This window comes from Dermacentor silvarum, chromosome 8 (genome assembly GCF_013339745.2).
Source record: "Dermacentor silvarum isolate Dsil-2018 chromosome 8, BIME_Dsil_1.4, whole genome shotgun sequence".
NCBI lineage: Eukaryota > Metazoa > Arthropoda > Arachnida > Ixodida > Ixodidae > Dermacentor > Dermacentor silvarum.
Genome location: NC_051161.1, coordinates 50914108 through 50927972, shown reverse-complemented (window position 1 = coordinate 50927972; position 13865 = coordinate 50914108). Strand labels below are relative to the sequence as shown.

The window sequence follows — 13865 nt, the reverse complement described above, 5'->3', positions numbered from 1 at the left end:
CAATTAACCCTGTCTTGCGCTAGCTGATTCAAACTTGCGCTTGCAAATTTCTTAACTTCATCATCCCACCTAGTTTTCAGCCCTCCTCGACTGCGCTTCCCTTCTCTCCGAAGACGCCGCCAGAAAACAAGGGCTGGCCGCCGTCTGAGGAAGGGGAGGCCTGGGGGTTAGTCTCCCAACCCCCGCCGCCCCCAGACCCCATCATGGATAAAATAAGTTTTATCTCTCTCTCCCTTCTCTTGGTACCCGTTCTGTAACTCTAATGCTCCACCGGTTATCCATTCTACGCATCACACGGCCGGCCCAGCTCCATTTTTTGCTCTTAATGTCCATTACAATATCGGCTATCCCCAGTTTGCTCTCTGATCCACACTGCTCTCTTCCTCTCTCTTAACGTTAGGTCTAACATTTTTCGTTCCATCGCTCTTTGTGCGGTTCTTAACTTGTTCTCGAGCTTTTTTGTTGACCTCCAAGTTCCAGTAAAGTAATAGGATGCCGCAAATGTAATGTCGCTTTTCAATCATTTTGACAGATATAAGTGAAAATATTTTTTATCGAATGTACGTCTGGAGAAGCGTGTAGGTATGGTTGAGCTGATATTCCATGATTTCAGGATACAGCGCGGCAGACGATTGGGTGCGAAAAAAATAAAGAGGACGCACAAAACACTGACTTCCGACTGCATTTATTTACGTATCAGCACGCACACGTACAACGAGTACGCATGATTGCACTGAGAAAACAAAGAAGAAACAAGACTAATATATCTAACAAGAGATATGTCAGCTGACAAACTTGTATCAGCGCAACCACAAGTACGGTCCGGTGCTATGCGCCGCTCCCAGGAAAGACTTATCTACTTGACCGAGTTCGGCGAATGAACGTGTCTATTATATAGGCGTCCCTGGAGCACTCGTCAGCCGATCGAGTCCTCCGCCCTATGGCCCAAAACGTTTGAGAACCAATGATATCAAAACGTTGGTTCATTAGGCGGCAAATGGTGCCAGAGATCACGTCGGGCAAGAGGAGCAGATGCAAGGTGCAATTTCGCATTGATTGTCCCCATCTCCTTTGCGTCGTTTTCCCCCTGGCGTCGTTTGTGGGTACAGTGATAACACTCTGCGATGTTTTATTCAGTAATATGGGAAAATAGCCCATATTCTAATTGACATTAAGAGAAAAAAAAATAATGCAGCTGGGCATGCCACGTAATGTGTAGGGCAGATAACCGGTGGACCATTAGAGTTACAGAATGGGTGCCAAGGGAAAGGAAGCGCAGTCGAGGACGGCGGAACATTAGTTGGGGTGATGAAGTCAGGAAATTTGCAGGTGCAGGTGGGAATCAGCTATCGCAAGACAGGGGTGATTATAGATCGTTGGGAGAGGCCTTCGTCCTGCAGTGGACATAAAATATAGGCTGATTATGATGGTGGCAAAAAATTTTACATGCAGCCAGAGAATACCGACACAGTTGAATTTTGTAAGCCTAATGTATTTCTGCCTTACAGGGCGACCCGCGCACACGTGCCTTCCGAAGTAGTTCGCGCCGTTCGCACATTGTAGAAGAAAGCGATCACGTGATCACGTGCGTTTGCTTCTGCATTGTGGCGGTATATTGTCGGTGGATGACTTTCGTGGATATCGCTTTCAGTGAACGCTGACTCAGACTGCATGGCTAATCTACTGGCCAAGAAACGCCCACTGCTCGAGTTACAGCGCCTGACTACATGTCACGAAAGCGTGAAACTATCCTGGACAGTCAATGAACGATTAAGAATATGGCTTTTGAACGATGTGCAGTCAGCGTTTACGGATCGCGGCATCTGATAATTATACAGGGTGTTTCAACAAACACTTTCAAATATTTTTTAACGGTTGCCTGTGGCAGATAATGCAATTCTAGTTCATGAGCTGGTCTACTCGAAGAGGCGGCCATTACTTGCACGAAAAATTGACATGCATAATCGACATAAGGTAATTAGTTAAAAAGCTAATGAATGACCGGTCCATATGTCAATTTACAAATTATAGCCGCGGCGTTCCAGTTACTTTCATAACAAAAGGTCGTTTTGTGCATTGAAGCACAAAGTAACTGGAACTCCATTGCATTTCTCCGCACGCAAAGTTCGGGAATTAATAGAGAGTTTTAGAATAGGGACCCCAAAACGTTTCGGGGCCCCAAAGAAGTAGCGTCGAAGCCACTGCGCATGCGCGAGACGCAAACTGCGTTTGGGTTTTGCGTCGGGCACGCCATTTCACTGATTTAGCTGGAGCCCCAAAAGCTGTCCCAAAAGCTTTGCGTCAACAAACATGGCGGCGCCCATCGAAGCGACGGCTCGAACCGAGCACCAAACTGGGCTCGATTCGTGGTAACGCGTGAAGTTCGTAAGCTAGGAGAAGTGACTGCGGTTATCGCTTTCTCTCAACTAACGTGTGTAATAAAGATTGATTCATTAGACGCCGCTGATTCCGAATTAGACTATCGATTTCGTGGCTCGTAGGCCTAACATGGATTAGCTTGGCTGGTGAAGGCACGTAAAGCTAGTTACTCAAAAATAAGCCCAACAGATCGCTTGCTGCTAATAGAATAACCTCTAAATTGTAATTAAACGCAAAAACACGAAAGTCAAAATTACTCTTCTTATCATAAAATGGTATAGTTTATTTTAATATCTATAATAGTTTTTATTTGAAACTGTAGTGGCGCTACAAGCGCATGACGTTATCCGCAAACGCAAAGCCCTATTCTAAAGCACTTCACTCCTGCATGCCCCAACGCTGACACCCGCAAAGCTCTTTGTTTCGGGCCCCTATTCTAAAGCTCTCTAATATCTCGAATCTGGTGTCATCCTCAGAATTCGTTCCAAGTGGATCCGCCTTGCCAACTCCACGGCTAGAATTTGTAAATTGGAATATAGGCCATAACGTAATTACTTAAAAACTAAATTAGTGAACTTTTGTTAATTAGTCGATTATGCATTTCAATTTTTTGGGCAAGTAATCTTCGAGTAGACCAGCTCATGAACTAGAATTGTGCTATCTGCCACAGGCAACCTTTACAATTTTTTGAAAGTGTTCGCTGAAACACTCTGTATGAAAGTTTGAAAACTGATTACTGGGCTCCGATTCCGTTGACTGAGGAAACATTCAACCCCTCAGATACAGTGGTCCGTAAACTTCCTATACGGCCACTACCTTGTTTCATAATCGAACTCATCTTGCAGGTGGTATAGTTGCGAGTCGGTGCTGGCATTACCGAGAGCATCGTCATGGAACTTCCCATCGTGACGTCATGGAACTTCCCAGCCCACAACGGCGGCAGGGAGGCATTGCACCAATAAAAAGCGGCCTCTCACGAAGTTATCACACACGTGGGCGCGGGTTGTTGGCCTCACAGCGCAGCCGCTACGCGCATCGTTGCATCACAGCACTCCGAAACGCCGCCGGAACAGGAACGAGGATGGTATCACCGCGCTGCTCGATGAAGGGACAGGTTTTTCTTCTTGGTCGTAAGAAGAAAAAAAAAACGAGTGTTCGTCGTCAGGAGAGAGTAAGCGTCTCCTTCTTCTCTCGGTTCGAGGGCGATGGCCACCGAGAGAGCCAAGGAAGATCTGCGGCCATACGCTGCCGCCGCCGCCTCCCGCGCTACGGAGGCCGGCCGTTCAGCCTGGCCCGGCTGAAGATCACGCCACGCGGACCCGCGGGCTACCGGCGCTCGCGCCGGAGAAACGAGGTAGTTGCGACATCGTCGCGGTTTTGCGCAACCTCCCGTACGCGCTCGACGCGAACCCTAGTGGCGTCGACGAGCAATCAGATGGTCCGAGGTACCCAGGCGAGCAGGTCACTACTCCCTGTCCATCCTCCGCCACACGCGGGAGGCCCCGCGCCCTTTTATTTTCCGCGGACGAAAACAAAAAAAGGGAAAGCCTGTCGGCGCAGTTACGTAACGTCCGAGATACTCTGCCGCCGCTCTTTATAAGGTTCGTACATTTAATTCCCCTCGTCCCAAGAGCCCGAAGGTAGGCGTGAGATATATACATACAACGTCGTCCCGGGTCTATACAGAGAGACCCATGGAGGCTTGAGACAGGTGGTTTATCAAGATGCGGAAAGGGGCGAGCTGATAAAGCGCTCTCGCTGGCTTAGTATATAAGGCCGGCAAGTCGGAAGGGACGTCGTAGGTGTGCTCGCGGTTGTGGACGTTCAGGAACCCATCGTGCCGGAACCGCAGCGAAGAGAAACCATGAGGTCCCTATTGGCGCTCGCCTTCCTTGCCGTCGCTGCCAACGCGTTGTACTACGAGACGAAACCGGAGCTAGCGAAGTACCAGGACGAGGCTGAGGTACGATTCGTTGTTTGACTGACTGATTGATTCGTGTGGGTTTGACGTCCCAAAGTAACTCTTGGGCTATGCGTGAAGACGCGCAGTGGAAGGCTCCGGGTTAGTTTTGACCACCTGGGATTCCTCAACCTGCACCTAAGTCTAAGTTACGCTAGCGTTCATTGCCTTTCCCAGCTAACGAAGTGCGGTCGCCGCGGTGCGGTGTCGAACTCGTGACATCGCGCTCAGCAGCACAGCGGCATAGCCACCGAGCCACCTCGCCGGGTACTCAGGCCCGTGCAGAGCGAAGCTGGGTCCCGTATTCGCAAAGCTTGTTTTTTTTCCTTCATTTAATTAGCCGGGCGCGTTCGTTAATAATAAGTTCGACATCGAGATTAGCTAGCATCCGCACTTACGAATTCTTCTACAGCGTCAGTTCTTTTTTGTACGAACACGGTACTGTGTCGTATAATATCTGAGAACATCGCAACTACGTACTCTTGCAGGACTTGATGACTGCTATAAGCTATGACGGACCTTCACTAGTGGCATAATTTTTTTCTTTTAATTATCCAAGCTATATGCATTTCAGGTATTGGACACGCCGAATAACGGAGATGTCCAGATTGATTTGGACTATCAAGAACACTTCAACATGACACCGTGATCTCAGTATATGGCTTTCTGCATTTCACACTCAGACACGCTCCGAGACACGCTCCAATTTCGCGCTATAACCTAGCTCCGAGATACACGGAAATCTGTGACGTCATGGATTTCAACGTATTTTCTCGTACTTGGGCCGTTCAGGGCACCGTTGCAGTTATCCAAAGCCTATAAGTTCCTTCTTTGGCTCATTTATAGTACAATATAAAGCCAATCTTAGCCGATCAAACAAAGGAAGTATAGGCCCGAGAAGACGCCGTCGAAAATCCATGACGTCACTGCCAGCTGGTGCGTAAACTTGAAGACGGCGTCACCATCTGTCTTTTATTTATTTATTTATTTATTTATTTATTTATTTATTTATTTATTTATTTATTTATTTATTTATTTATTTATTTATTTATTTATTTATTTATTTATTTATTTATTTATTTGCATATTTTCTGGCTTATCAAGCCTCCACTGCCGGTAAAAGTAGCCTTTTTTGTATTGTAGAAGCGTCATCTACCAATACAGATTAGCCCAATTTTCTCATTAGTGTCCTTTAAGAATGTACGGGTAAGAGTACATACTATACCTTAAGAGATATACGATGATGGGCGATGAAATAGCGCTTTATCATTCGACAAGAGGAGACGGTACATATATGATCGCTGACAAGCAAGAGCTACGCTACAAGTATTAAGTCCTGCGTCAGTGAGTCTTCGATGCCTTCGCTCAAGAAAGAGCTGTCATATCTTGAGTGTGATTAGTCGATGTGTCGCTCTATTGCAATTGATGTCCGCATATACGTATAGCTCTTCACTATGAATGAACGGTTAGTAAGAGCTCGCGTATATCCCAGAATAGCGCTCTGTTGATGCAATGATGCATTTAGTAGAGCAGTTCAGCACTGGGCTCGTAGAAGTCGAGTTCCGCAACGAGGTATCGAACAATGGCAACACCAGTGAAAGGGGTATTCGGAAGATAGAGGTGAAAGAAAACTTGGGACGTTTCGGTCCGGTGCTTGTGTCTGTCTTGATCTTTCTGTGTATGTGTTGTTGACGCTAACCACAGTTTCCCGTAGATGATCACACTAGCCCATCAAAGATTCATACAGTTGACGTTTCCACAAGAGAGCGTTTCTTCGTCGAATGCTAGAGAGCGGTCATCTTTGTTTTAACATGCTTCCGCAACAGAAACACTGTCATATATATATATATATATATATATATATATATATATATATATATATATATATATATTGTGTCAGAAACAAGCACAGTTGTCTTGTGGTGAAGCTTAAAGGAACACTAGAGCAACTATAAATCTGTTTGGACTGGTGAAATATTCCTTCACAACTATTTGCATTCGTTTACCGCAAGAAAGGTTCGGTACTACTTGAGAAAATGAAAGGCAAAGCTTCCTGTTTTTGAATTCCCCGCGCCGGCATTTCAGTGTGACGTCACAGATTTCCAAGCATTTTCTCGTACCCGGGCTATTTTGGCACAGGGAGAGTGGCGAAATCTCGCACAGGTTGAACATCTGGTTCCTATAAAGCGTAATGCAGCCCTTCTTTACCGATAAAACAAGTAACTGGAGCTAAGTATAGACGCTGTCAAAATTTGTGACGTCACGGCGAACTGGTGCGGAAATTTCATGGCGTCATCAATCAATCAACTTTTGTCCTTGCGTCTTTTCTTGCTTACCAATGCCTCCTCTCACGATAAAGGTGGCAGCTTTGGTATTGCATAAGTGTAACTTACTAATACAGCTAAATTTATTATTCCATTTAAGAATACGGGGCACAGTATATGCACTTGAATAGATGCAATTACGATTTGCTTGCATAGTATGTATTTACAAGTATGTTCACAGATATGCAGTTGCACAGACACGTATAACATAAGCCAAACAGAAACCATGTTTTGGCAGAAATGTGAGACAGCTTCAGAGATGGACTGGTCTGGTGCATTTGGAAATGCGTCTTCTTCGTGTTTTGTTTTAACTTTGGCAACGAATTCTTCTGAGGGTATGTTGGTGTACTGTGTGTGTACAGTGCTTCCCGTACGAGGAGTACTGGTACGTCATCTACCGCACGTTCGAACACGACCCCTACCTTGGCGATGGCAAGTGCGTGCGCCTCACGCAGACCAAGCCTCTGGTGAACGGAACCGCGGAAGCACATCTCAAGGACAGCACCGGTGCGGTTCTGTGAGTACTGTCCGCGCTACTCTACACCGCGAATTAGGTTGCCATCAAAGGGGCTTGTTCCGGTTCTGGCCAGCATTGAAACCGGCCTAGCATCGACGTGTGAGAGGACGGCTTCCGGCCTTGGCTTTGAAAGGTTGATGATGGATTGCTCACGCTATATGTTTTAAATCGGAGTGGCCACTAATCGACACCAATAGCCTTTGTGAGATATACTTATGTGTTACGATATCGGTCTTACCATGTCATGATCTATAGCATTTTGCCTACATCTAGTTTATCTCGTAAATCTGTGTATATCGGCGGCTTGGCGCTACCCCGCGTCAATAAATAAATAAATAAATAAATAAATAAATAAATAAATAAATAAATAAATAAATAAATAAATAAATAAATAAATAAATAAATAAATAAATAAATAAATAAATAAATAAATAAATAAATAAATAAATAAATAAATAAATAAATAAATAAATAAATAAATAAAGCGTAGAAAAACAAATATTGCTATGTTTTTAACGCTTTTTATTAGCTCTATATTCAACACTTTAGTTTACCCAAGCCAAACCTAACCTGAGAAAAACAACGCGGCTTACTTTAAAAGAACAAGATCTTCGAAAGCGTGACTACGGTTCCTTGTAACTCAGGCGAACTTCTTGATAGGCTTCAAGGCGCGCTGCTGAACCGCCATCACGTTGCTCGGACAACGATGTATAGCCTGCGCAGTTATCGACTTCGACGCGGTCTTCGCGATACTGCTCTTGCCGGCTTTGTTAGGACTAAAACAAGAATTAAGATGCCCGATGTCCACTACAGCGTATACTTAGCTCTCTATCCGGCGAGCGTTGGAAGACCCCTTTACTCCCATTTCCGTTTTCATACCGGTTGTACAAATAAGAAGCCTATATCCAACTGTGTTATCTGCGTAAATCCGCAAGTTGGAGCGTGATGTTTTAGGGGCGAAGCACTTTAGGGCCGAGCCTTGTCCCTCGTCGTCCGTTGTCCGTAGCTCTGGTTTGCATGGAGACCGCTAGAGGCACTGCGGTGCACAAGGGCGTAGGGTGCCTCGATGCCCCAAGGGCGTTCGTTCCCGACCACGGTATTCCCGACGCGCGCTCTCTTTCTCTCTCGTCCGTAGCTCTGGTTTACCCGAATGATCCCCCCGGTGCTTCGCCCACTCATCATCATTCACTGCGCGGATATGCGGTGATTTTTTTTTGTGTGTGTGTGAGGAGGATTCCTCGTCCTTTCCATTCAATGGCCACCATTAGGATAACCGCAAATCAACAAAGATAAGAACTGAATCGGGACAGCCGATTGGTCCTTTCTTACCCTTGTTTGTGCTGCACTGCCTGTTATTATAATAAATTATTGCCAACCGGCCCCAGTTATCAGTTCTTTGCCTGTAATGCGGAGCAGTTTGACATGGCGTGGTGTTTACGCAAGTTCTCTTATGCAAACTTTTTTTTTTCTTCTTTTAATTATGCAGGGACTTCACAACGGAACTGCACAAGGCGGATGGATACAAACACTACAACAAGCATAACGTGACTCTACTGAACGGTAAGCGTAATGTTTTGCGGGATAGTAATTACCAGCAGGGTCGCCAATGATCAATGGCGTTTCAGGAGTAACGCGTGATAAAACACAGATGGCATTGATAGAATGTGGTACAGTGGCGGTTATCCCGCTCTCCATTTTACAACACCACTAGCATTCCGCTGTTTTGTCTTACAGTTGGTTACAGAAGCTTTTCGGGGAAAAAAAAAACAAAGAACAACAAGAGAAACAGACTAATTATAATGTCAACGTATGTCCTATAGCACATATTTCGGGCGTTCAAAGCTATAGCGTTGGCCTCAGGCTTTGCGCTATTATGTACCTGACTGAATCACAATCCCGGGCATCAATTCCGTGGTTTAAACACATTACATAAAGCGCTTATTCATCGCAGCATTGTTGAACGCGTTAATTGAACATTGCAATATGTCGTGTTAGTATACCATATTCGCCTCTTCAAATATTCCGACTTGAGAGAGTAAATTGCCGCTACCTGCCACAGACGGCCTTCAAAAATTGGTTTGAAACAAACAAACAAGTAACAACACCAATAATATTAATAAATACATGCTGTATATCGAACCACCGTTTGATGTACAGCATATTATTATTATTAGTTGTTTGCTAATAAATGCAGCCCTTTGCTAATATATGCATGTTAGCAAAGGATTTACGGGGCGTCAAGTTAGGCCCAGGCAAAGCTTTTCAACCTGCCACAAATTTCTCTTGACACGGATGCTACGATAAATATCTTGGTGTGAGCTAGCTGGTTGATTTTCAATACAAGCTGAAACAGCCTGACTTCGTGAAAAGAGGTCACAAAGAACATGCACCTAAGGACAAGCGCAGTCCTGCGGGGCGTGTTCTTCGTTATGTCCTCGTTTCAGTCGCGCTGTTTCAGCTTACATCAAGGATATATTACGTATTCCATCCACTTGTTCTGAAACGCATTGCACATTTGTATGACGGCAACGATGATCGCGCTGATGATGATGGTCGTGCAACATAAGGTATGCAGCGCCCACCATGTTACGGATTACGTCCCATGTGGTCGACGCTTCACCGCCTTTCCTGAGTGCATTACAAGAGTCTAAAAGTGCGAGATGTTGATATTGCTAGGGGTCGTTGTTTATAGCCTCCGAGATCATGCGGCAGCCCGCGCCGTGCCGAGATATCAGAGGTCATGCGTTGCTTGCACTGCGACCGTGCACACCGATATATCGTTTTCATTTGAGTGTTTGCCTGTCCTTCTGTGCACAAGTTCGCCCGATAAAGGGTTGTATTCGTTACTCGCACTTCTAAAAGTGCTTCTGGTTCTTTACCTTCCTACAACGTGGTAATATCCGAATGACAGAGCACTTGTTGCCTCGTGTTTACCCGAGAACTGACCTCACGTTCTTCCTTCGTTTCAGGACCAAAGAAGGGCCACAGCTTCAGCCTGTACAGCGCGTACTCTGACTGCTACGAATGCAAGGTCTACAGGCACCCGTACGCTGGTGGTAAGGGTATACCCATATGCCTTGCAGTCCACGCGAGAAGCTGTATTTTTCAGCCGTTGATTAAGTGCGACAAAATGGTTGAGTTGACCACTGATGTTCTTGACTATACCGAAAATATAGCTAAAGACAAAGCGCTAAACAAGAGAAAAAGTGTGGAACGAAGGAAATTGCGGAAACACTTGTTATACAAATACTCAAAAAAAAAAAGGGGGGGGGGGGAGTACTTGCTAGCGGAAACTACATTCAGCCCTCGATTTATTGAGGTCGACAGGATAGGCGAATTATTTCGTTAGGTAACTTTTGCCAGCGTACGCATCACCATACTTGTAGTTGACAGCAAGCCCGCTGAGCCTGCTTTGTATTCCTTCATGGTAGAGGCAAATCTTAAAGGGTCAATGGCGTCCGTCACTTGTAATGAAACCCGGCAAAGAAGGTCTCGCTGTAAAAAAGTTTACGAATGAATGCTTATCATACACAGCGAAGAACCAGCCCATGACCTGTGACGAGTGTGGCCTGATTCACACAGCAGCCATCCACCTCGTCACCGTCTCAGCAACGGTGCCCGTTTAGAGAGCGCTTCCTCGCCGGCTTCTATAAAATAAAACTGGATGCCTGCGAGGAGAAACCGACGAAGAAATACTCTCTCCCGACGGACTCCGGTGCCGTGACGGTGACGAGTTGGATGCCGGCGGCGTGAATCATGCGTAGCCCCCGCAATCAGAAGTGCACCTTAATTAACTTCCACGCTCAACTTGATCGCCTTGCGTGAACGTGCCCAAGACGCTCATTGCATTTCCTTCGCCGCGTTCACGTCAAGCGTTACTTTGACCAAGTCAAGCAGGGGCTTCAATTTGAGGCACATTTCTGAATACGGGAGGGGGGGGGGGGGGGGGGGGTTAATAGTAGGCTTCCAGCCACACTGAAATAGTTCAGTTGACACTGACACCACACAAGGTTCCGTCACTGCGAGAAACTACTTATGGCGTCAGAATTAGATTAAAAACACATAAACAAGCACATCATAGCAAATTATATTAACTAACAGCGAAATATGCAGGACTCGATTCTTCTAGTGGTTTGAACTGGCGTTAAGAGAGGTGATTGCGCCAAGTGGCCTCGAAAATTTTGAAGGAGACCACTTTACCGTCCGCTATACGCGAAACTTAACTGCAATCGAACGCGGCGCCGATGTGACGCAACAACTTTTCAAAAAAGCGTTCAATGAGTTTTTTGAGATGGAGCACAGCACATTTTCATCGGACAAACGGCAGGCGTGCGCCGGGACTAGATGAACTGGGGCGGATTTATAATCGTTCGTGTTTCTTTCTTTTCTCAGAGAATGCCTGCTCGCTGCTGGTACCTGCTCACAAGAAGAACCACCTGACCCAGTCGTGCAAGTTCATCTTCCACCTCCTCTGCGGACACACCTACCAGACTGTCTACGACGAGACTTGCCACGCTCATTGAGCTCGCCGGTGGATACGGCACAAGGCCCCGTAGCATGGAACAATTACGCTGCAATTAGCCCCCCGCTGCCTGGTCTCTATCTGCATAATGTGGCATCCAATAAAGGCATTACTCGTCGCTGTACACGCACGGGTTCTCGGTTCTGAGTTTTCTTCCAAAACGGTTTCCGCAGATGTATGCCAATCCGAGCAACCCATACAGAAAATACAGAGAAGCTGTATGAGGTGTAGTTCTCATACACTTCGGAAGTCATAGCAGTCTGTTTTGCAACTGCCCGAAATCTACCAGAAACCTTGCAAACGCTTTACTGTAGCAAGGACTGAATCTGAGCTATCGTTTGTGACGCAGCACCTTCGCAGACAGAACAGCGCAAACAGGACTGGCAAGTGGCAAACACGGACATAGAGTGCTGACTTCCAACTGCGCTTATTGATCTTGGTGCTATATCCAGTGCAATTTCTTCGTTATAACCGATAATTTTCAAACGCTTCGCTATACACGAGCGTAGTGCTCTGTCAAATCCTACGCATGTTCTTGCATACTGCGCCGGCTCTGTCGACGCCGGCGTCTAGTTGCACGTCTAACGATCTGATATATAGGGTTGCGTTGCTGGAGGTTCTTACGCGGTATTCACAGGGGCGACTGACAGAGGTCACGCTACCAAGTCGGCCGCAAAGAGATGGATGGTCGGAAAATGATCACTTTGGTTGAAAATCGAGCGGCGAGCTCGCTCTTATTGACCGACTCTTCAGCTGCGCGACTAGGAGTCATAAAGCTGCTGAAGCAATCAGCGGCGCAGGAGCTGGGCGTCGGAATACGTTGATGGTTATTTTACATGGCCACGGTTCTGCGAGCAGACGCGAATGCCAGCAATCGCGAGGAGTTTCGGTGTGACGACGAGAATGTCGCACTCGCCGATGTGAACGTAGGTAACCGTGAGTGACTGATGGTCACTGACGGTGACCGATGTAACTCGGCGATGACACATCGATGTCACGGTGATACCGATGTAACTCGTTCACTCGTGGCCAATGGTCACTCAAGGTGACCGATGTGACTGGGTCGCCAGTCGCCGGACCTCAGTCAGTCGCCGGTGTCGGTGGTGATAGCTCCTCACCGACGCCGGCGTCAGTCTGCGCGTTCTCACCGACGGCCTTGTCCGCGAGTTCGATGAACCCGCAGATCAATGGTCGTCGTTTTATTTTTTATCTTTTTTATTGTCACCGCTGTACAGAACGGAGAAAAACAGGTCACTTTCACATATGTGGACACCGTGACTGACAGGGACAGTGTTTGCTGGGATTCTATGAAGTCCTATATATATATATGGGGAAACTGAAAGTGCCAATTAAATCAATTGTGATTTTGCATGCCAGAACCACGATATGAATATGAGGCTCGCCGTGGTGGGGGACTCCGGATGAATTTTGATCCTTTAGGGATTTTTAATGTGCACCTAGATCTACGTACACGAGCGTTATGACAGTTCGCCCCCATTGAAATACGACCGCCGCTGCCGGGATCGAACCCACGACCTCGAGCTCAACAGTGCAACTCCATAGCCACTGAGCTACCATGGCACGCGGAAGTCCAAACCAGCATCCCGTCTATAAAAAAGCGCTCTGTCCTATCACCTTCTTTCCCTCCGTATGATTTGTGCGCTAAGTAAGGCTGTTCCTCGACGAAAGGATCCATAAAGGAACTCTTTCTTATGTTCGAGGTCATTTCCACCGACGAGGTTTGTAACATTACATGCGTACGTGTCGAAGGAGCCCATTGGATTATCCGGGATGTGCAGGACGATGGGAAGCAGCCAAATAAGAGAATCGACAAAGTGTGTGTGAGGCATAACGAGGTGCGGACTGGTAGCGGATTCATGCTTTTTCGAAAACGCCAGACCGGAAACGATGTTCCCGCAGAAGTACGAGATGAAGCGGAAGTGTTGAACCAGAAAATAAGCCGCACATGTTTGTCCGGAGGACTTTGTCAGTCGCAGTGTACATACACATTTGAGTACGGGACTTGTTTCTGCCGGTCACGTACAGCAGTCACGGAGTCACAGGATAATCACAGAGTCACAGGAGTCGACGTTATTTAATACACCGAAATTCTACGGACCGTTTATCTATAATGTCAATAGACGACAGTGCAGAACTTCTATA

At 46.5% G+C, this 13865-nt stretch overlaps 1 protein-coding gene across 1 annotated transcript; it reads left to right on the top strand.

The window, feature by feature from the left end:
* The first annotated feature begins 3848 nt into the window (after positions 1-3848).
* Positions 3849-11885, top strand: LOC119462126 (uncharacterized). The gene is made up of 5 exons (XM_037723471.2): positions 3849-4342; positions 7026-7180; positions 8667-8740; positions 10150-10236; positions 11573-11885. Exons 1-5 carry the CDS (start codon positions 4244-4246, stop codon positions 11701-11703), a joined length of 546 nt encoding a protein of 181 aa, XP_037579399.1. The 5' UTR covers positions 3849-4243; the 3' UTR covers positions 11704-11885.
* Positions 11886-13865: the final 1980 nt, after the last annotated feature.